At 42.0% G+C, this 23,950-nt stretch overlaps 3 protein-coding genes across 3 annotated transcripts in view; 2 read left to right on the forward strand and 1 right to left on the reverse strand.

The window, feature by feature from the left end:
* Positions 1-1,681: 1,681 nt before the first annotated feature.
* Positions 1,682-13,350, forward strand: LOC311128205 (growth arrest-specific protein 2-like; the record flags this gene model as incomplete). The annotated part of the gene is made up of 7 exons (XM_084160225.1): positions 1,682-1,892; positions 3,202-3,311; positions 4,216-4,357; positions 7,191-7,254; positions 7,771-8,371; positions 8,620-8,727; positions 13,138-13,350. 7 exons carry the CDS (start codon positions 1,682-1,684, stop codon positions 13,348-13,350), a joined length of 1,449 nt encoding a protein of 482 aa, XP_084016351.1.
* A 7,747-nt stretch (positions 13,351-21,097) lies between these two features.
* Positions 21,098-23,190, reverse strand: LOC311128576 (transmembrane protein 178B-like; the record flags this gene model as incomplete). The annotated part of the gene is made up of 4 exons (XM_084160762.1): positions 21,098-21,345; positions 21,711-21,848; positions 22,330-22,443; positions 23,160-23,190. 4 exons carry the CDS (start codon positions 23,188-23,190, stop codon positions 21,098-21,100), a joined length of 531 nt encoding a protein of 176 aa, XP_084016888.1.
* Positions 23,191-23,197: 7 nt separating this feature from the next.
* Positions 23,198-23,950, forward strand: part of LOC311128577 (myosin-binding protein C, cardiac-type-like) — a gene marked incomplete at both ends in the record, with an annotated part of 28,052 nt that continues 27,299 nt past the window's right edge. Inside the window, one exon of the mRNA XM_084160763.1 lies at positions 23,198-23,234. Within this exon, the coding sequence (XP_084016889.1) occupies positions 23,198-23,234 (37 nt within the window). The remainder of the gene's footprint in view (positions 23,235-23,950) is intronic.

Raw genomic sequence — 23,950 nt, forward strand, 5'->3', positions numbered from 1 at the left:
GAAGGGAATGGGCATGGTATATGCAAATTAAATACTGTAGTATTTACTATAGTTTAAAAAGTGTAGTGTTTTGCGGACTGTAGTGTTTTTGCAGACATTACTGTAGTATTTACTACAGTGTTTTATTGCGGAAAATACCGTAGTATTTACTATAGTATTCTATAGTATACTACAACATTCTATAGTAAGTACTACACATGATCGATCGAGGGATACTACAGTGTGTAGTATAGTATACAGTATACTTCAGTTTACTGTAGAATTCTATAGTAAGTACTGTAGTATTTCTTCATGTGGGTGCCTATGTGACAGCATGACAGCTCCTTGGTCAATATTTGAAGACAATAGGACATTACCTTGAAATTATACTGTGTGAACATGTGCATCTAATCAACAAAGGCTATTTTCAGTACAATTAGAGTGATGGGGTCTGTGGGGGTTACGTCCCTGTCAGCAGTCAGTTTGTTTTACCTTCCAATAGTCTGTGACTTTAAACAGAACTCACATTTTCTTGGCAATTGAAATGAACGGCACATCTGACGTTAAAAGGTACATGCCATAGAAGCCAGTCATCTTATGGTAATACTCCACTCTAGCGTTTGTTGAAGTTGACCAGTATATTTTCTTCGGTCCTTCCCTGCAACCCCGGTGCGTGTTGTTTTCTTACCCCTGCAGATTAACTGTGGGGATTACGGGAAGCTGAAGCATGTCTCTGCATGGAGTTGGCCTTTATGATGAAAGAGGAGAAATGAGGCATAGAATAGTGCCAGGGGATTCGCTCTTGGCTTTAGATGTTGGTCTATTAAATCTTTCCCTGGCATCAGTTACACTAACAGTTATGACAAATGTTTGTGTGTTGGATGTTTTAAGGTTGGTGCATGTGTGTTCATGTTTGTGAGAAGATTTGTGTGTATGTGGGCTCTCTGTGTGATCTCTTGTGTCAGTACATGTATTTTGTATGTTTGTGAATACATGGTCCATAGTGTTTACGTGGGTTAGTAGGTTGTCTGTATGTGGAACATCCATGCTTTTGGCTTCCACACTGAAGACCATTACGAGTTTTACCTGTGCCAAAACCTTCTCCTGACCGGTCCTCCACCAACTCCAAACCTTTCCGCTCATGTGGGAGTCTGGTGGACAGTCCTCCTACTGTGCTCTGTTGATGACTCTCATAGGCCCCCCCGTCCTGGCCCACTCTTGGCACCTGTCTCAGCTGTATGCCCCTGTCCTGGCCCCTGCTCTGGGAGGAAGGTGTGGAGTGCTCCTAGGCCTGGTTAGTGTCAATGAGGGAGTTCCACACCATTAGATTTACTGTCAACTGAACTAGAGGCCAGAGCTTGATTGAGTTGCGTTGAACTCTTGCTGTAGTAGGCTATTAAAACTTTAAACAGAATGGCTGTCCTGACGTATACAAATAGAAATTTACAGAAAAGATTGAAACCCCAGGAAAACCTACCGTACCAGAGGCTGACAGACAGGTAGACGCCACTCTGACAAAGAACTGATTTACAGATAGAAATGCCTCACCCCAAATAAGCGCTCCAACTCCCTCCATTAATGTGACATATTCAAATGTTGCAAATCTAGAAAAGTGTTTATACAAAATGTTAAAAAATATGAATTAACTACAACATTAACAGCTTATTTTCCTCCTGTCCTGCTGGCAAAAGAGGAGGGAACCATGAACAGTCTGGTGGAAAGAGAGGACGACCAATACAGTCCAATACACCTCACTGGGCTCGGAATATGTTGCCCCCTCAGTCCCAAACACCGCCACGATGGGCCTGGCCTGGAGAGCCCACAGCAGTACACCAAATGGCTCCCCAGCCGCCACGAGGCCAGCCTGCTGCCCATGAGAGAGGACCTGGCTCTCTGGCTCAACACGTTTCTGGGTAGGGTGACCTTCACATGGTTATTATGTTGTTACAAAACACCTGCAACTAACTTGTAACCATCTTGGGGTTTGGGGCTTTTAAAACACTTTTAACAAGGAAGGTGTCTAGACTATGACTAAGACAATCTGATACATTGGGGTTTAGCTAGATTCTTGTGTAACAGGCCTATTTTTGCAGTTTCTGAACATCAATAAAAGGTGTAATTTTTCAAATGTCACCGAAGGACATACTGGTTATGCGATGACATTAAATTGGATCATACTTTTTATATTGGATAATGGGGACCTAGCTATTGGTTGGTGTTCTGAACTGGAAAGGCACACATTAACTTAAATCCTTGAAATACCCCTGCATGTCTGGTCACTGAAAGGAACCCTGTTAAGATTCCAGGGGAACAATATTGTTGGAAGGAAGTCAGGGAGGGCCTGAACATGTCACAGCCTGTGTGTGTCTGGATCGGGGAGATGACTAGACAATATCCGTCACTCACACATAGGGCTCAATTTGCAACAATGCAAGCCACACATAAGTATTTTCTAGTTCTACAACCAGGAAGTTTGCATGAGAATGATGTCGTTAATAATAAGATCCAATTAACAAGGCAAAATGCTTCAGTTTAAAATGGCATAATAAAAATGCAAATCCCATTACTCCCGAGCAACACCCTCATCATTAGTCATGAATAATGCCAGAACAATATAGTACATCTGTAATATAGTACATCTTTGTCTCCTGAGTGGCGCAGTGGTCTAAGGCACTGCATCGCAGTGTTAACTGTGCCACTAGAGATCCTGGTTCGAATCCAGGCTCTGTCGCAGCCAGCCGCGACCGGGAGACTCATGGGCGGCGCACAATTGGCCCAGCGTCGTCCAGGGTAGGGGAGGGAATGGCCGGCAGGGATGTAGCTCAGTTGATAGAGCATGGCGTTTGCAACGCCAGGGTTGTGGGTTTGATTCCCATGGGGGGCCAGTATAAAAAAAAGATGTATTCACTAACTGTAAGTCGCTCTGGATAAGAGCGTCTGCTAAATGACTAAAATGTAAATGTAATGTCATTGCAGTGAGTAGTAACCTCAGGACAAGAACACCTGTGTAATGACATATAACGCCCTACATGATAAGAATGTTAGCTACTATATAGTCACTTATCATGTACAGCAGATTTTTTTAGTAATAGGGTATAAGTAAATAAAACATTATTAGATGTAAAGCACACCATGATACAGTACCACTATTTGATGTCATATGGGCTCTCCTTTCTGTGGCCTGCTTAGCATGGTGTTGGTGACTGACATTTCTCACCACAGACTCTGGGGTCACGGCTGACAGCCTGATGGACAGGCTGGATAATGGAGTTCTGCTGTGCCAGCTGGCCCAGGAGCTACAGGAGAGGATGATCCAAGCCAGCAATGGCAAGGTAGCATACAAACATACATGACCATAGACACCATACATTACATGATCACAATTAAGAATATCTGTCTTTCATTAACTTACTTACGGCACACAAATGGCTGTATTTCAGTGGCTCAGTCTAAAGATACGATCTGCAATTTTTAAATAATGTTGAAACCTAACCATCACTTGAAAGTAGACCATTTTTCACTGAGTCTCTGGTTTTGAAGTCACCATCTATGGTTCTCCTCACCCCTTCTCAGAGTGCTGCTGATACTGACTGGGACAACCCATACGTAAAATTATCATATTGTTCAACAGCTGATGAAACTAACACTGTAAACAAGTAAAAACATGTGATCAGTGTTATTTCCTGATAGTTGCTGGTTGAAAATACAATCTACACAGGACCTTCCAACCAGCAGGTTTTGCATGGGTGGAGTTTTGGCTTGCCTGGTGACATCACCAGGCAGTTAATTAGTTAAAGGCCCAGTGCAGTCAAAAATTTGATTTTCTTGTGTTTTATATATATTTCCACACTATGAGGTTGGAATAATACTGTGAAATTATGAAAATGATGATAATGCCCTTTTAGTGTAAGAGCTGTTTGAAAAGACCGCCTGAAATTACAGCCTGTTTTGGTGGGATCGAGTTTTGGCCTGCCTGGTATCATCACCAGGCATTACATTAGTTAATAGAGCAATATCAAAGAGAGTTCCAAACCTCTCTGGCAATAACAGTTAGTTTTCAGTTTTCCCCTCCCCATTCAAACCACTCCCAGACAGTCCTAGCAAAATTATTGCTTGAGAAATCGTTTTTTTGCTAAAAGCAATTTCTGTTTCTTTTGGATTTTCTATATGGAAAACTATTACAGTAAGGTACTTAATTGTTACCCAGAAATGATTTGATATTGATATTTTCCACAGCCCTTCATCCGCAGGGTGATTCATTGGCGAGCTGATGCTACTTCTGGCTCTTTCTTTGCCCGGGACAACACTGCCAACTTCCTCTACTGGTGTCGGAAGATTGGTGTGGATGAGACCTACCTGTTTGAGTCTGAAGGTTTGGGTGAGTGCCTACTTGTTTGTCCTCCGTCTGTCACTGACAGGACACAAATCTGTCCTTAAACAACCAGTGTCCATCAAGTTGTCTGTCTGTTTGAGAGAGAATCTGTCCAAGTGTTGATCTATAAATCTCTGAGTCAACGAGATGAACTCATGAACACTGAAATGGTGTGGCTAATTGGCAACAGACCCTACAGTTAGTTCATTAACACAATTCTGCCAATTCTAATCTGTTATAAATTTGTGCTCTGGATGTGCGACGTCCAGAGACTTACCAGAGATGTCTGCTTTGAAAACTTTCCCATCTCTACTCTCATCCATACCTACTCTATCATAACCTCTCATGAGACCATGGGAGGCCTCTGGCAGTAGTCTCTGGAATAGTTTATTTATTGTGCCTGTTCTGGATTAGTAGCCTGTGCCCTGTAGAAAGACTGCGTTGTTGCCCATTCGGTCCTCTTCTCTGTCCTCTAGAAGCATGGCCCCACTGGGAAAACACTCCAGTGTCACCTGTCTTTGTCCACTGACTCCCTGGCTTTGATCTGTGACTGTCACTATGAGAACGCCAGTCATGCTTCCTCACTAGCTGTAGAGGATTTAGCGAGTGGGTGAGATGGTTTAAAGGGAATGAAAGAGACATAGATGTTCAAGTGGATCAGTGGAGATGGAAAGCAGGTCAGCTCAAAGTGCTAGCTGACTCTGTACCTGGAATAGAGGGATGATACGCTGCTGCTACTCTCTGTTAATTATCTATGCATAGTCACTTTACCTCTACCTACATGTACATATTACCTCAATTACCTCGACTAACCTGTGCCCCCGCACATTGACTCTGTACCGGTAGCCCCTGTATATAGCCTCGTTACTGTTATTTTATTGTTGCTCTTTAAGTATTTGCTATTTTTCTAATTTGTTATTTTTTTCATTATTATTTGTATTTATTTATTGTTTACTTTAGTTTATTTAGTAAATACTTTCTTAACACTTATTTTTTCTTAACTGCATTGTTGGTTAAGGGCTTGTAAGTAAGCATTTCACTGTAAGGTCTACACCTGTTGTATTCGGCGCATGTGACAAATAAAATTGGATTTGATTTGATATATCTTCTTATGTGACTTGGATTCCTCTTGTCTTTGGATCATGTTTCCCTCATTCACCTCTGTTTCTGTTTGATGTCTTCAGTACCTGAGGAACATGGGAGACCTTGCAGTTACAGTGTATTGCGAAAGTATTCACCTATTTTGTTGCCTTACAACCTGGAATTAAAATGGATTCTTTGGGGGTTTGTATAATTTGATTTACACAACATGCCTACCACTTTGAAGATGCAAAATAATTTTTATTGTGAAACAAACAACAAATAAGACAAAAAAACTGAAAACTTGAGCGTGCATAACTATTCACCCCCCCAAAGTCAATACTTTGTAGAGCCACCTTTTGCAGCAATTACAGCTGCAAGTCTCTTGGGGTATGTCTCTATAAGCTTGACCCATCTAGCCACTGGGATTTTTTTCCCATTCTTCAAGGCAAAACTGCTCCAGCTCCTTCAAGTTGGATGGGTTCCACTGGTGTACAGCAATCTTTAAGTCATACTACAGATGCTCAATTGGATTGCGGTCTGGGCTTTGACTAGGCCATTCCAAGACATTTAAATGTTTCCCCTTAAACCACTCAAGTGTTGCTTTAGCAGTATGCTTAGGGTCATTGTCCTGCTGGAAGACTGAAACAGGTTTCCCTCAATACTTTCCCTGTATTTAGCGCCATCCATCATTCCTTCAATTCTGACCAGTTTCCCAGTCCCTGCCGATGAAAAACATGTTTGACACAGGAATTTTAAAGTCATTCATACTGTATATTTTCATACGTACATAATTGCTTATATTTTTGTACTTCAATGTACAACTACATGTAAGTAAGTGTATACTGTGTATTTATGGCATTATGTCTACTCTACTCTATTCCTGCTTTCTCTCCTCCCTTTTCCCTGATGGATTTACAGAACAGAGGAATGACAAGGAAATTCATTGACAATTTCAAAGATCAAAGGTTACCTATGGACACATTTGTACCATAATACCATAACCTTTCCCCGTTTTTTTGTGTTTTTGTGGTGCTTCCTTTTCATGTTAAGCTACTGAGAGAAGTTAATTTCACTACATGGTATATCTATGATTCCTTTCCCTCCAAAGCTAAACTACATCTTCTGTCCCTGTGAATTGAAATGCCATGTTAAGAACAAGATATGATTTTGTTTTGATAAGTCTTTTAATCACTTTTGAGATCCTAACTTTGAAGACTACTGATGATTACAGGCATTGAGCGTGCTGTGTTCAGCCTGCATGCCCACGTTTTCTTTACACACGTGTCTGGCGGCTGCAGGGATTTGAGTTCAGCTTCAAAGATAGCTGGGCGCTGGAGAAAGGCATAACCCCTCCTGAGTCCTGACTGACATTCACACATATTCAAAATTCTGCTCTTGTTTCCATTTTCCACAAAGATAATGTCCTGTTTTATCTTTGCATGCATCTCTTTTGGCAGCTGAATGACACTCATTGTTAATGGGTAGCATGTGTGTGGTGTTTGTGGATCTTGAAATGTGAACACATTGGTTTAATCTTTATTCAATTTTGTCTGTGTGCTTCCTCATATTCAAATAGCTTGGTGCAGGATGAAGGTTGTTTTTGTGTGTCCTGACATCCTGACAGTCTTTATGGTTTGTTAAGGGCGTTCATATAAACACACATTTAACTGCTGTTCATGTCATCAGGCTTTATACATTAATATGACAGTATTTGTTCAGCCATTACATATGTTCTGTGTGTGTGCTTTATGGGCAGTGCTCCACAAACAGCCTCGGGAGGTGTGTCTCTGTCTTATGGAGCTGGGAAGGATTGTAGCCAGGTGAGTTGTCATGACCCTGTGTACATCATTCACTCACAAATATTAGACTTGCACAACAAAAAATGTAAGTGCCTTTGAACGGGGTATGGTAGTAGGTGCCAGGTGCACTGGTTTGTGTCAAGAACTGCAACGCCGCTGGGTTTTTCATGCCCAACAGTTTCCCGTGTGTATCAAGAATGGTCCACAATACAAAGGACATCCAGCCAACTTGACATAACTGTGGGAAGCATTAGAGTCAACATGGGCCAGCATCTCTGTGGAACGATTTCGACACCTTGTAGAGTCCATGCCCTGACGAATTGAGGCTGTTCAGTGTATTGAGCTGAATTGGAGTATTGACACTGACTTGGTTATTGTGTCTGTGTATTTTCCCCAGCCCTTCGTTCATGTCCTCAGGCTTTCTACATAAAGATAATACATTAATATGACACAACTGTACTTTCCCCAGTTCATGGAATCTTTCTTTACCAACTGTCTAACAGTCGTGGTGTCACACTGACTCGCTCTCGCTCTCAGGTATGGTGTGGAGCCCCCAGGGTTGGTGAAGCTGGAGAGGGAGATAGAGAGGGAGATAGAGAGGGAGGAGGCAGGGTCTCTATCCCAATCATCACCTCTGGCCTTCCCCTTCCCCTCACCCACAAGTCTTCCCTTAATCTTACCGCTGCTCCGTGCTCCTACCCCCCCTGCACCCCCTACCCCCCCTACCCCCCCTACCCCCCCTGCACCCCCTACCCCCCCTGCACCCCCTGCACCCCCTGCACCCCCTGCTTCTGTAACCCCACCACCCAGTCCAAGCCCAATAGACCCTACTCCTCCAACTTCCATCTCATCCTCATCAACCACCACAATCACGTCTTCCACTCAAACCTCATCTGTTACCACTGTCACAACCTCCACTCAGACCCCTCCCACAACACCAACCACATATCCTATCTCAGCCCTGAGCCTTACAGAAACCCCTGTCTCCCCCTCTCCACCACCTCCTTCACATCCTCCATCACTGCCGTCATCTCCATCCCAACCCTCACCCTCTCCCTCACCTAAGCCCATGGCGCGTCATCCAAGCAAATCATCTGCTAAGAAGATGCCGAGCACATGCAACTTGTTGGATGACATTGTAAGTACCTCTCAAATAGGCCTAAAATAACCATGAATTACCCTTCAATGTAATGAGAAATGCAGTAGGTAATCAGTGTCATCTTGCCCCACTGACTGTATCGTAGGAAAGATCTTAAGTATTGACCTAGTCTAGCACACCAGACTTCCTCCCCAAGTGTTTATCAAACATTCTTAGCGTTGATAATGCTGGTAGGTAAAGCCTACGGGTCTTTGCTTGCTTTATCTGAGAGATGTTTTGTGTTCCAGGTGAGGAACATCATCGAAGACCCGCCATGCAGCTGCCCCACCAAGTTCCCTGTGGAGAAGCATCCTAAAGGCCGCTACCGTGTCGGGGAGAAGGTCCTCTACATACGGGTATGTCTACACCCCTTCCTTCACCCTAATTGTCGGGGTTAATAAACCATGGAAGTAGATTATATTTATATTTTGCTATACAGCAGTGAGTGACAACATAATGTATAGGACACATACTGTACGGACATAAAACATTAATTTAAACCAACAACCACATAAGGAAATGTAAGGAATTTAATTAGTTGGTATTGACTTACTACCAACATATTACATTCTTTACATTTCCTTATGTGGTTGTTTTTTAATCAAGTGATATTTAAGAATGTTGATTGACATATATTCAGAATATTGAGCAATGAGGGCATGTTTGCTGCACTAAGCTGCAATAAGTGGGGTTCTGTAGAGAAGACTTGTTCCAGGCAAAGTCGCATGGGATACAGGGTTGCTTGGCAACGGTAGACTGAGTTCACACCTTCTAATGGGAAAAAAGTCTTATTAAAACATGCCCAGGTTTGTATTACCTGATATGTCATAATATGTATTGAATGTGTCTTACAAATATGTTATTCTATATTATTTTGTTAAACAAAAAGTGAAATCTTAGCTATAATTTGAAATTAAAATGTATACTTGATAGAGTGAAATGTGTATTTTGCCTTTAGTTGCTCCATGTCTAATATATTCTGAAATGGACTATTCAATTCCACAGAAAATTTACTAACAATTGGATGGGGTCGCACTCTATGGGCTTAATGAACCAGAAATGAATCAATTGCTTCCTCAGTGGAAGCTTTCCCTATATGGCCTTGACTGACAGTGTAGCATCGTCTGCCTTCTGTCCACACTGAGCAGACAGAACAAACCGTATGTTGTTTCTCATCTTTTGGGGACAATTGGTCACCAACAGCAGACCGTTTGAATGCTCAGTTAATCTTATTGAAATCCATTGGCTTAGAATATGTTACTCACTAACAGTATGTGATTTAGCTGTCTTTGTCAATAAGCTGATACGCTGAGTTACAACTGCATTCCTATTTTTCTTCCCTGAGCAACAGACACGTTATTTTTACTGCCCATTTAGATATAATGGCTGCCTTAGACTCACTGAACACCTGTTTCTCAGTATAGTCAAATGTCTAACATGGGAAAACATGCTCTTACACCACATCAAAGAAAATGGAGGTCATAAAAATGGATAGCCAAGGGAGGTTGTTGGTTTATGGCCAAGTTCAGTGAGGCTGTATGTTTAGGATGAACATTTACAAAATGGAGAAATATGCGTACCCTGAAGGTTTCATGGTCAGGGTATTGTAGTTTTCCTTTCTTTCATCCTTCAGTGTTTCTCGGCAACCAAGGTCATATGACTGGGGTTTGGTTGCATGTGAACTGCTTGTCTGTTGAAGCTCTGTATTTTTCCTGATATTCCGGATGCCCTCCCCTAAACACACTTTGGCATATTTTAGTCTTCTGGGGTTTCCTGAGCATAACTGCTAATTACAGATGTAATTAATTACAGCAACATGGACTACATTACCTTTTTCCAGGCTACGTTACCTTTTTCACTTTAGATTGTCTGTGTGCCCAACATCTCCATTCTAACTGTTATTACTGTGCAGCAGAGGTATTCAACAGGGGTCCGCGGCCCATGTACTGCAGGGGGTCTGCAAAAAGATAAATACAATAAAAAAGTGATTATTCATTTATTTTATTATTTCAATGTTTTTACGAATATCGCTAGCAACAACAGAATAAATGCATTGTGAAAAAAAGAACAAATATATAAATTTTATTGTCATCCACACCAGAAAAGAGGATATCTTATTTTCTTTCTAATGTCAACTAACGTATGATGGGGGTCCCTGGGTCGCTGGTTGCCTAGGAGGGGATCCCTGGGCAAGAAAAGGTTGAAGACCGCTGCTGTACAGCACTACCTGCAGGGTACACAGTCCTTTCTCTCAATCACTGAAAAACACGCTTCTCTTCTCTGTATGAATAGAGCACTACAGTCCATTCCACTCCTCTGTAAAGATGTTACCCGTGTGTATGTGTGGAGTGATGCCCATTAATGGCCATTAACCAGGCCCTGATAACCCCTGTCTGTCTGTCTGTCTGTCTGGCTGTATGAGTCCTGTGATGTTTGCTTGGCTTTTTAAAGAGCAGAATCTATTGATTACTAAGACCAAGTCATTAGTGGTGTGATTTAATCAGACAGCTCATTGAAGCCTGGCCTGGTATGACACCCCCTCTCTCCACTGGAGATGTTTCAATCATGCTAGCCCTGCAGGGCTCCATGCAGAATTCTCAGCTGTTGAAGAAAGGAAGGCTTTTCTTCTCCGAGCCCAATTAAGCACCAGGCTTTATAGCAGGGATGGTAACTGTCTGTCTGGCACTGAAGAGAAGGGAGAAATTAAAACCTCTCGCAATATCATCTCACTTCCATGACTTCCTATTTCCATCAGAACACATAGGAGCTTTGTTTGGTTTGCTTTATATTTTACCAGTGGTCTGACAGCTATAAAAAGAAGACATATCTCCATTAAGCAATCATTGAAGTTCTATGGGATTACCTAAAAGGAAAAAGTTGTTTCATTTAAGAATAGGTAGGAGACAGTGGTTAGGTTATATTGAAGTCCCTGCCCTTTTTGCATGTGACAAGATCCTCCCATAGAGTGAGATACGTGTGAATTTTCTATTTTTGTAGAATACATTATCCAAGTCATGATACCCACGAAATAAGATGATACAATACAATTACTCCATCTCTCATGTAATGACCAATGCAATCACAATAGTATTTCCTCAGAAGGGAATGGCTAAAGCCTGGCCCCTAGTGGATGATGGGTGAAGGCCTCTTCCTTCATTAGCATTCTCATGAATCTTTCAACAATAAACGAGAGGAAAGAGAATCAATAGAGCTGCCAGGGAAGGAGGACACAGGGGAATCCAGCAGTCAGCTTATGGGCTGTAGTCAAGGCACATGTGTGGGGGGCAGTGGCTGTTAGAATGAATGTGATTATATAGAGAGAGAAGAAAATGTCTGCCGCAGGGGGTTGTGTGCAGAATTGCTGAGAAAGTCTACTTGCATAATTTTACTATGTGAATATTTAGTTTTGAGAGTTATAGCAGTCATAACGTATTTTGACTAGTGTTCTGAGTTGACTAGTGTTCTGTTACATCTGCAAATATATTTTCCTCATAAAGCTCTTGAAATGTGGTGCTTTCGAGAGACTATTGAAAAGACAAATCCTTATAGCCTACAGTATTTTATCCCACATTTGTATGGACAGCTCTAACCTAAGGTTGATGAATGGGAAAAAACCTAAATAGGTGTTTCCCTCCACTGCTCCCCCTCCCACTCCCTCTCTCTTACCCTTGTGTTTGTGTGTTATGTCAAACTTGACCCCGCTGTCAGCGATAACATTTTAATCTGCCGGTGGACAGCTGAGGCAGATCACGTCTCAGGGGCTCCTTAGGTTGGTAAATGGGATTACCAGGCATTGTCTGTGTGCACGTGTGTGCTTGTGTGTGTGTGTATTCACTTACACCCCATCCACCATCCATCTCACCATTAGTATGCATAGTGGAGGACAGGAGGCGTATAGCAGGAGTGTAAATCTGCTTGTATTATCACATTCTTAATGGCTCCATAATGAAGGGGTTATGGGCGATAAGGAAGGAGAGGGTGGGCCGGTGTTGACAGAAGGACGGATGGCCAGGCAAGGCCTCTTGGGATTCTAGATGTCTGTGTGGAGCTACAGCTTTGTACAGAGACAGCAGGCTCTATTTTGCTGCTTTCATTTTCTTACAATCCGACTGTATTATTTGAGAGCTGTTGCCATGGCAGCGTCAGGTTTGCACCAGACCAGCGGGTGATGTGTAGAGGAAGGTGTCTATGCAGTAGTTGTCAGAGGGCTTGGTTTTAAAGAGTGCTGATCTCTCAGAGTGTTTGCCTGCTATCACGGGTATTCTAAGTGGAACACTGTACATGGGGACTTCACACCAACGTACCATTTACAAATGCTGTGTCCTCTGAGTGAGTGTCTGCGTGCCTGCGTACCCGTACGTGCATGTGTCTGTGGATTAGTCCACTGCATGTGCTCAGCTGGCGTCATGAGGCAGTGTTTCATTTGGCTTAATGAGATTTTGACAAAGCTGTCTCTTTCTATGGCTCAGAGATCATTTGACTTTCATGAGGGCTGTTACACAGGCAGAAGGAACTGGTAAATATTTGATTAGAAAGGTATCTTCTCTTGGCTCAAAGAGCAGTTTCAGTCTGGGGAGGGGATCATAACATTTTCCAAGGTTACTATGCCTTGGCCTACTTGAAATCAGACACAGGTGAAGGGGGATTCAAAACCAAGCTATGTACTGAGCAACAAACAGGTACTTTTGTTGTGATATGGTTGAATTGGTTAAGTTGCTCAAATGTCTCTGTCTCTGACTATCCCCTCAATCTTGTTCTTCCTGCAGATGCTGAATGAGCGTCATGTGATGGTGCGCATCGGGGGCGGCTGGGAGACCTTGGGATGTTACCTGCTGAAGCATGACCCCTGCCGGAGTCCACCGGTGACCCCGGTCAGGACCTGTCGGGCCAAAGGCAAGTCCCCCAACATGAAGGACCTCTCACCACTGTCACCAGACAGCTACATGGTGGTGGGTGCACACTACCGTGCCAAGAAATAAAACATGAATCTGTTCAACGATGTACCATAACAGATAACTGACACCACAACCTATCAATGAAGCTATGCTGAGCATATCAATGTTTTTTTCTGGAGATGTATTTGAATGAAAGCTATTGCCTAGTGACTAAAGGTACAGTGAGGGAAAAAAGTATTTGATCCCCTGCTGATTTTGTACGTTTGCCCACTGACAAAGAAATGATCAGTCTATAATTTTAATGGTAGGTTTATTTGAACAGTGAGAGACAGAATAACAACAAAAAAATCCTGAAAAACGCATGTCAAAAATGTTATAAATTGATTTGCATTTTAATGAGAGAAATAAGTATTTGACCCCCTCTCAATCAGAAAGATTTCTGGCTCCCAGGTGTCTTTTATACAGATAATGAGCTGAGATTAGGAGCACACACTTAAAGGGAGTGCTCCTAATCTCAGTTTGTTACCTGTATAAAAGACACCTGTCCACAGAAGCAATCAATCAATCAGATTCCAAACTCTCCACCATGGCCAAGACCAAAGAGCTCTCCAAGGATGTCAGGGACAAGATTGTAGACATATACAAGGCTGGAATGGGCTACAAGACCATCGGCAAGCAGCTTGGTGAGAAGGTGACAACAGTTGGTGCGATTATTCGCAAATGGAAGAAACACAAAATAACTGTCAATCTCCCTCGGCCTGGGGCTCCATGCAAGATCTCACCTCGTGGAGTTGCAATGATCATGAGAACGGTGAGGAATCAGCCCAGAACTACACGGGAGGATCTTGTCAATGATCTCAAGGAAGCTGGGACCATAGTCACCAAGAAAACAATTGGTAACACACTACGCCGTGAAGGACTGAAATCCTGCAGCGCCCGCAAGGTCCCCCTGCTCAAGAAAGCACATATACATGCACGTCTGAAGTTTGCCAATGAACATCTGAATGATTCAGAGCAGAACTGGGTGAAAGTGTTGTAGTCAGATGAGACCAAAATGGAGCTCTTTGGCATCAACTCATCTCGCCGTGTTCGGAGGAGGAGGAATGCTGCCTATGACCCCAAGAACACCATCCCCACTGTCAAACATGGAGGTGGAAACATTATGCTTTGGGGGTGTTTTTCTGCTAAGAGACAGGACAACTTTACCGCATCAAAGGGACGATGGACGGGGCCATGTACCGTCAAATCTTGGGTGAGAACCTCCTTCCCTTAGCCAGGGCATTGAAAATGGGTCGTGGATGGGTATTCCAGCATGACAATGACCCAAAACACATGGCCAAGGCAACAAAGGAGTGGCTCAAGAAGAAGCACATTAAGGTCCTGGAGTGGCCTAGCCAGTCTCCAGACCTTAATCCCATAGAAAATCTGTGGAGGGAGCTGAAGGTTCGAGTTGCCAAACGTCAGCCTCGAAACCTTAATGACTTGGAGAAGATCTGCAAAGAGAAGTGGGACAAAATCCCTCCTGAGATGTGTGCAAACCTGGTGGCCAACTACAAGAAATGTCTGACCTCTGTGATTGCCAACAAGGGTTTTGCCACCAAGTACTAAGTCATGTTTTGCAGAGGGGTCAAATACTTATTTCCCTCATTAAAATGCAAATCAATTTATAACATTTTTGACATGTGTTTTTCTGGATTTTGTTGTTGTTATTCTGTCTCTCACTGTTCAAATAAACCTACCATTAAAATTATAGACTGATCATTTCTTTGTCAGTGGGCAAACGTACAAAATCAGCAGGGGATCAAATACTTTTTTCCCTCACTGTATATCTCTGGTAAATTGGGTTTAGTGGCTCACATGTATGTAGAAAAGTATATTTTATAATCTAAAGGAATTCAACAAAATACCTGGTATGGTGTTATTTTTAAGATTAGTTTGGATAAAGTTATCTTACCTGTAAAAACCTATCCCATAGTCTTTATAAGTTGATTAAGAAAGGCTAGTATAGCTGAGAGGTAATGGCGTTTATAATTGTATTTTACTACATTGGATGAGGGCTCATCTCAAGACTGTCCAGTCATTTCTCTATAAGAATTATTTTAGTGTACAATAAAATATTTTTGATAGTACCCTGAGAGAAGAAGATATAGAAGTAGAGGGATCGTTTATGAAATATGTTTGTCTTGTACTCTGATTTAATATCATGCCATATCATTTACATTTACATTTACATTTTATCATGTATCATGTAATGACATCTCATGTTTGCCTTTTTTCATGCCCATGTGAACTATCAATTTATCTGTAGTCAGTTGTTCGATGGTTAGCTACTACCCTGCAGCCTTGACTCTTCCTCAGTTGCTGGAATAGACACATGACTGAGGACACAGCCAGAAAAGACCCAACTCTCCTCTAGGTGGCAATGTGTCATAAGCAATAGATGGTACAAGCAACACTTAGACCAGGGTTTCTTAGCCTCTATGGCTGCGTTTAGACAGGCAGCCCAATTCTTATCTTTTCTTCACTAATTGGTCTTTTGACCAATCAGATCAGCTCTTAAAAATATCTAACATGAAAAGATCTGTGATTGGTCAAAAGACCCATTAGTGGGAAAAAAGATCAGAATTGGGCTGCCTGTCTAAACACAGCCTAATATTATTACAGGGAATTCATCCATTGAGGTCCACTTAAATTAAGTCTAGCATTTGGAGTAAATCATTGTCAGCTCAGAGATGAGAGCAACATCCATGGGATTGTTTTTAAAACCTCATAAATGATGTATTAGTTTGGAGAATATATGCTACATACTGATGAAAGGCAAACTGAGATGGATAATGTTTTTATTTTTTTATTGTGAAATCATGTAATTCCTCTGAAAAATAAAAAACATTTTCTGAATGTGCCATATGTCCAACCATAATTTTACTGCAGTGGTTGCAAAAACCATAATAGCCTATTTGATTATACTCTCCATGAGTGGGAAATACTGTAAGCCCAGATGGGCAGTTCACAGGGAGAGGTTTACCTAAGCTCAGTGTTTTTCTGTCATGACATAACATGACATATACATCTAAAATACATTAATAATACAGACACATCAGTCTTCAGAATAGTATATTAATTACATTTTATTTCAGTAAAATAAATTAGATTAAAAAATGGACACAAGTTTGAATACATTAAAATAAATTAACCATAATGATCTCATGCGAGACTATAATGTATTTTTATCGTCTTTCTCCATCCTCAGTGGATTTAACCAGTATAAATGACTTGTAGAAAATCATAGCAGTGCTACTTCAAGAGGTGCCACTTGAAATTGTGGCATTTGTACACAGCGTCCCACATTGCTCACATTGAACACTTTCCAGTTCCTCATGAAACACTAGAAGTCCCAATAAGAGAAGCATTTTGCTGTCACTTTTGCATACAAGTTGTATATTGTGCATATCCCTTCTCTCATTCTTTCTTACTTGGCCATTTTACAACTTTTTCAGCAATCTTGCTATGCTACCCAGGTTTTTCTCTATCAACCAAATTAGCAACAAAACCTTTATCATCATTCAAACAACGCAATTGCAATACATGTACTGTTTCTTGTACCAATTATCCATGCATTCAATACCATTGGCCAGTTTGGAGATCTAAGGGACAAAACCTGTACTTACAGTAAGGGAAGAAAGTATTTGATCCCCTGCTGATTTTGTACGTTTGCCCACTGACAAAGAAATGATCAGTCTATAATTTTTATGGTAGGTTTATTTGAACAGTGAGAGACAGAATAACAACAACAAAATCCAGAAAAACACATGTCAAAAATGTTATAAATTGATTTGCATTTTAATGAGGGAAATAAGTATTTGACCCCTCTGCAAACCACGACTTACTACTTGGTGGCAAAACCCTTGTTGGCAATCACAGAGGTCAGATGTTTCTTGTAGTTGGCCACCAGGTTTGCACACATCTCAGGAGGGATTCTGTCCCACTCCTCTTTGCAGATCTTCTCCAAGTCATTAAGGTTTCGAGGCTGACGTTTGGCAACTCGAACCTTCAGCTCCCTCCACAGATTTTCTATGGGATTAAGGTCTGGAAACTGGCTAGGCCATTCCAGGACCTTAATGTGCTTCTTCTTGAGCCACTCCTTTGTTGCCTTGGCCGTGTGTTTTGGGTCATTGTCATTCTGAAATACCATCCACGACCCATTTTCAATGCCCTGGCTAAGGGAAGGAGGTTCTCACCCAAGATTTGACGGTACATGGCCCCGTCCATTGTTCCTTTGATGCGGTGAAGTTGTCCTGTCCCCTTAGCAGAAAAACACCCCCAAAGCATAATGTTTCCACCTCCATGTTTGACGGTGGGGATGGTGTTCTTGGGGTCATAGGCAGCATTCCTCCTCCTCCAAACACGGCGATTTGAGTTGATGCCAAAGAGCTCCATTTTGGTCTCATCTGACCACAACACTTTCACCCAGTTCTCCTCTGAATCATTCAGATGTTCATTGGCAAACTTCAGACGGCCTGTATATGTGCTTTCTTGAGCAGGGGGACCTTGCGGGCGCTGCAGGATTTCAGTCCTTCACGGCGTAGTGTGTTACCAATTGTTTTCTTGGTGACTATGGTCCCAGCTGCCTTGAGATCATTGACAAGATCCTCCCGTGTAGTTCTGGGCTGATTCCTCACCGTTCTCATGATCATTGCAACTCCACGAGGTGAGATCTTGCATGGAGGCCCAGGCCGAGGGAGATTTTGTGTTTCTTCCATTTGCGAATAATCGCACCAACTGTTGTCACCTTCTCACCAAGCTGCTTGGCGATGGTCTTGTAGCCCATTCCAGCCTTGTGTAGGTCTACAATCTTGTCCCTGACATCCTTGGAGAGCTCTTTGGTCTTGGCCATGGTGGAGAGTTTGGAATCTGATTGATTGATTGCTTCTGTGGACAGGTGTCTTTTATACAGTTAACAATCTGAGATTAGGAGCACTCCCGTTAACACCTGGGAGCCAGAAATCTTTCTGATTGAGAGGGGATCAAATACTTATTTCCCTCAATAAATGGAAATCAATTTATAACATTTTTGACATGCGTTATTCTGGATTTTGTTGTTGTTATTCTGTCTCTCACTGTTCAAATAAACCTACCATTAAAATTATAGACTGATCATGTCTTTGTCAGTGGGCAAACGTACAAAATCAGCAGGGGATCAAATACTTTTTCCCTCACTGTATGTGGTGATATAAACTGGAGGAGAAGACTGTGGATGAGCTCACCAATATACACAAGTCAGAGGTGGTGCTACATGTAGTAACAATGTTTGGATGTTTCACTTTGTAGTCACTTTGAGGCAATGTTTTTATCTACAGTCAAATACTAATTCACTGGAAAGGTTATAGCTCATCACCTCACCACATAACACTGCTGAAAAAGTGTCACAATGAGTGTGCTTTTTTAAATGTAGGTAACAAAACAGTGTTCCTTGAGTACTCTGTACTCACAAAATACATAAATTCCATCTTACCTGTAATTACATCTTAATTCATGTGCAGTGCTAGCCTCCAAAGCCTGTCTGAACCTAGACCTGCCACAAACAAACTCACAACACGGCCTGAGTTTCATCCCAGACCCTTTATGTAATACACAAGTGTGCTTGTATCATTATTATACCTCTCAAGTCCTGTGAGAACTGTGCACTTACAGAGTACATTAATCCAATGTTACCCAAATGAGGGCCTTTTGACCTCTCCTTGTCTCTATGAATTGCAAAGGGGACTCAGAAAACTGCAAAGGGCCAGTAAGACTGCCTGTTGCCTGGGGCAAAAGTGGCACTGAAATTAAGAAATGGTGAGCTCCCTCAATTAATTCAGCCCACTTGCAGGAAAGTGGTCGACTCAATAAGGATAGTTCATGCTCAAGTGATGCAGATGGTGCTTTTAACAGGACATCACGTTGTCTGCTTACAAGATACCACATATTTGGTCTTGTCTCCAAGAGACCTAAGCTGATTCCTAGTTTCCCCCCTACTGAGGAAGAATACAGAGAACAGCTATGGGCAAGAGCAGACACCCCTGCCTCAAACGAGAGGAGAGAAGGATTGGTAGACTGGAAAAAACAACATCCCAGTGGTGTTACTGATGTAAACATTAAGTATGACTTTTCACAGCCCTACTGCTATCTCAATGTAAATCTCAACATCACCCATTTTCACTTACAGAAGAATAGTAACAGAAATGTTCTGTTGAATAAGACATGGATTCAATTATTAACTTTAACAGAAGCTTTGGGAATCTATGCTGTGCAAAAACCTGCATTTTGCAGCAATTCACACAAACCAAATCACTCCATGCATTGATACTTGCTACAATGTATTGTGCTATGTGAAGGTTTTTGTGGCAGAATACATTAAATGCAAGTCCAACACTGTTGTCTGCTGTTCAATTCCTGCCAAATCCTGTCACTTATAACTATAAATTACTGTCTGTCATTGTTTCTAAGTTTGAATGTGTTACCAGAAGGTTAAAACAATTTTTCATTGAACCCAGTCCTTCAACATACAATACTTACTGTTACTTAAAGGTCCAAAGCAGCCGTTTATATTTCAATATCAAATCATTTCCAGGTAACAATTAAGTACCTTACTGTGATTGTTATCAATTAAAATGGTCAGAAAGAAACAAAAATAGCTTCTTAGCAAAGAGCAATTTCTCAGGCAAGAATTTTGCTAAGACTGTCTGGGAGTGGTCTGAGTGGGGAGGGGAAAACTAATCAAACAGCTCTTACACTAAAATGGCATTATCATAATTTTCACAATTTCACAGTATTATTCCAACCTCATAGTGTGGAAATATATAACACAGACAAATCACATGTTTGACTGCACTGGGCCTTTAACTGCCTCTGCTACTCTCAAACAGTACTTACTGCACCTTGCAATCACTCTTATTCTTCTAATCATGAAGCATACCATTTATTCCAGCAAACAACATCACTGAAGACCCAAATCGCCATTGTTACCTCGAAACAAACAGAAAAAAAAACATTCTTATTCAAGAGTTACTTTATACAAACAATGACCTGAATCTACGTAGAGATGCATTTGTACATACTGAATCATAGAAGCGCTGAAAGATATGCTCTTCAAAAGCGCAGTTCTGTATTTTATCTTGCTGTTCCACCACTGCCATTTCCATTTTGTGCTCTTGGTCTTCTGCCGCAAGGAGCAGGTTTTAGGCTTAAGCTGTAAAGTCCTTCCCAGGGATAATGCTTGATATCAGTCAGCGGATTCAAAACAATGGACAGTTTATGCCAGCATAATTTTTCGTTGCGAACAATAACAAACACAGTACAGACCACCCGACTAAAAGAGGAATGATGACAGGATGCTCTGCCACATTTTCTTGTTTGTAGGTTTGTTCCATTTAGAGATGTTTGTTGTTTCTTTCTAAGCTCTTGGAGTGTGTGCTTGTGTTGTTTGTGTTAAAAGAGAGCACCATTTTAAGACAATTCCTCTTGAAAAAAAAAACAGACAAACAGTCGCCTTTAGGCTGCCATGTAGTCAAACGTTTAACAACAAAAAGGTCTTGCCATGTCCCAAAGTATTCTGGGGGCCATTACTCTGTGTGTTTTAGATGTACAGTAAATAGTTCAGTTTGGTGTGGTTTGTCTTTGCTCTGTTCTCCCATGTACAATTTATCTGGTAAACTCTTGATTCAGATGGATGACAGGGGTGGTATGGACAGGGAAAGGGGATGAGGTGAGATGGTGGTTGGACAACAACGTTGGATGAGGTTGGATGGGTGTTGCTTCCTTGTGCGCTCTGTGGGCCAGTCACACGGTCCCATCACACGGTTCCGTTCTCCTGCCTGGGCTTGTGGACGGTTGTGCGGGAGGGGGTGCTTAGGGATGGGGCCAGGGTGCACAGGAATCCAGCCAGCAGAGTGAGGCCTAAGCCTCCCCAGGCACAGAACATGGACCAGCCGTAGCCATGGCTAATATCCTCTGGGAGGCCATACATGTAGCGTGGGTAGCGGGACAGCTCAAAGTTGATGCCTGCCACACACGTACACAGGGAGATGATACAGCATGTTCCTGAGGGAGGACAAGGAGAGAAACGGAAACGTATGGGATTCACTGCTAAATCATTCACAGCAACTTTAATTAACATATTATGTCATTCCTATGTTGGTAGGCCTAGTGGGTCAGCCAGACAATAGATGGTAACATCTTTACACTCCAGAGATGTCATGAGTTTTACAGAGATGTAAAACAGAGATGTCATGTGTTTCTTGTATGCCTTATTATATAAACCTATATATGTTCACACATATAGCTCTCTCACACACAAGCGCATATACCCACAACTACTGTAGTCTACACAATGCATCAAACAAACACACACATGCACACACACAGACACACACACACACCAAACAGAGAGAGGTGCCAGCTCTTACCTCCCATGAGAAAGAGTAGTCCAGCTACATACTGCATGAGGTCATGCTGCTGACAGCAGCCCAGCACTCCGATAATCCAGCCAAACAGGATGATGGACACGGCCATGCCCACAAAGCCAGCCGTCATCCTGCGTAGATCTGCACCAACAGACACACACCTCCATCATTTAGTGGACAAAGAACAGTGGAGATCAGAGCAGAAGGCCTAGTGGGATCTACAGCATGCACAGCACAGAAATGCAATGCCTGCACAATCATATTCACAGCATATGATATACCAAAATATTCCTGCCATAAATAGAGCCATACACCCTTACAAATCCCTGTCACTTCCTTCACAGAACCATGTCGTTTTCCTTATCTTTTTGAAGGATCTCAGAACTAGAGAGGGCGACAGGGAGGGGTGAACAGCGATAACAAGAAGATGAAATTGAGAGGATTGGTTTTATTACTATTGCTCTCAATGGCCGCCACTTTAAATGTATTTGATCCTGAGATAACAGTTAGAGAGAAAGAGAACTAGAGAGATAGACAGAGAAAAGGATTGAACCCAGGGAGAGTCCAGACATACTGTACAGCCAGTAAGACAGCCATTAGACAGAGACAGGCTCAGACTTACGGAGTGCATGCCACTCATCCTGACGGATGGTCTTGGTGATGTTGATGGGTAAATTCCGCGGAAGGATGGAGGAAGAGTAATGATACTTGACTGGGATGCACCGCTGAATCAATCCTGAAGAAAATATTTTATGATTAGGATAGAAACACAGTCTTGATAAGATCTTGATAAAACAGGCTGCTTTGCAGACAAAATACTCAACCACACTGAATATGGTGGCTCAGTTAAGCATGTAGACACTACGGTAGTTCTAAAACAGAACATTGTTATGAGTTCTTTGTGTCACTGTGAATGACGTCGTCATGCAATATCCTCAGTGTGCCTCTCAACGTGAGAGACAGCTAGCTGTGATTCAGAGCAGAAACAGCATCCGGCATCATTCATGTAGATCAGCCTCTAATTAGGCTCTCTCAGTGCGAGGTGGGTATCCAGACCAATTATACCAACAGGAAGAGTAGAGAGTTGCATTACTGTTTCATCATATCACTGTGATGAGATAGACACCTATGCTCAAATGACATATTATTATTGCAAATATCTTCACATATTCCAGGATGTTGTTTTCTCTAATCATTGTAGTTCATTTACCAACAGTTACTTGTTAGATCGATAAATTGTTATCAGGGAGAAGGGAGATTTATGCTGGAATATGTTTGTGACTTGATTTTTTAAGTGTGGAATAAGACCCCTGCCATAAAGCCTAGTCAGTCACCATCGATGGAAATGGCTATATGGTTCTGGCATAAACAAGAGGAAGAATCAAAAAGGAAAACATGAACAAGTGATAATGTTCAAAAAAGGGTTTGAAAAGGCCTTAGCATTGAGTTCACTCTGTTCAGAGTACAGAAATCCATAATTCATTGTTCTCATGTCAGGTGGGGAAGCACACGTCATCCAGATGAGCGGTGAGACATTTATATCCCATGACTACTTCTGCAAAATCTAACATTGTGTGAGCCTCAAGACCAAGAGCAATGGATGGAGACCAATTTACTAAGCACTTGCTCAGTAGTAGATCTGGCTACCTACTCGCTTTTATTGTTTGATCAATTTTACGTCAATGGCAGCAAAAACAAGTCATCAAATGTGAGAACCCAATGTTGAGGCAGGGATATCACCAAAACGTTGGTATTGACCCACCAAATGTGATAGAGTTGTCAAAAGTCACACCTGAACTTCAGCTGCAAACATTCAGCTACGGAAGCTAAGGAAGTCAAAAGTACTGTATGCAGGCTAAAACATGGAGCCAACAGTTCACAACCTCATATGGAACTATAGCAGCCTGAGGGATGAAATAGACATTGCTGGATTGGGTTCCATGTCCCAGTTACTGAGGAGAATCTATAGTATTGGCCAAATTAATCACTTTTAATGTGCTCTGGTCTCACAGTCTTGTGGTAGCCAGATCTGTTTGTGCTTTAGCCAACTAATCTGTTTGTTGTCATGCCATACATGTAGCATTGAATCACAGGGTTGAAGATTTAATCTTAAATCAGCCATAAATCCACGTATCACAGGGGGAATGGAAGATTGTTGTGTGAAACAGGGAATGGAAACTAAATGCAAGTTTCACCCAAAAAATTACATTGTTAAAACAGTTCTAGGGTTGACGTGTTATGCT

The sequence above is a fragment of the Coregonus lavaretus genome (assembly GCF_964263955.1).
Source record: "Coregonus lavaretus genome assembly, chromosome: 4".
In the NCBI taxonomy this organism is placed as follows: Eukaryota; Metazoa; Chordata; class Actinopteri; order Salmoniformes; family Salmonidae; genus Coregonus; species Coregonus lavaretus.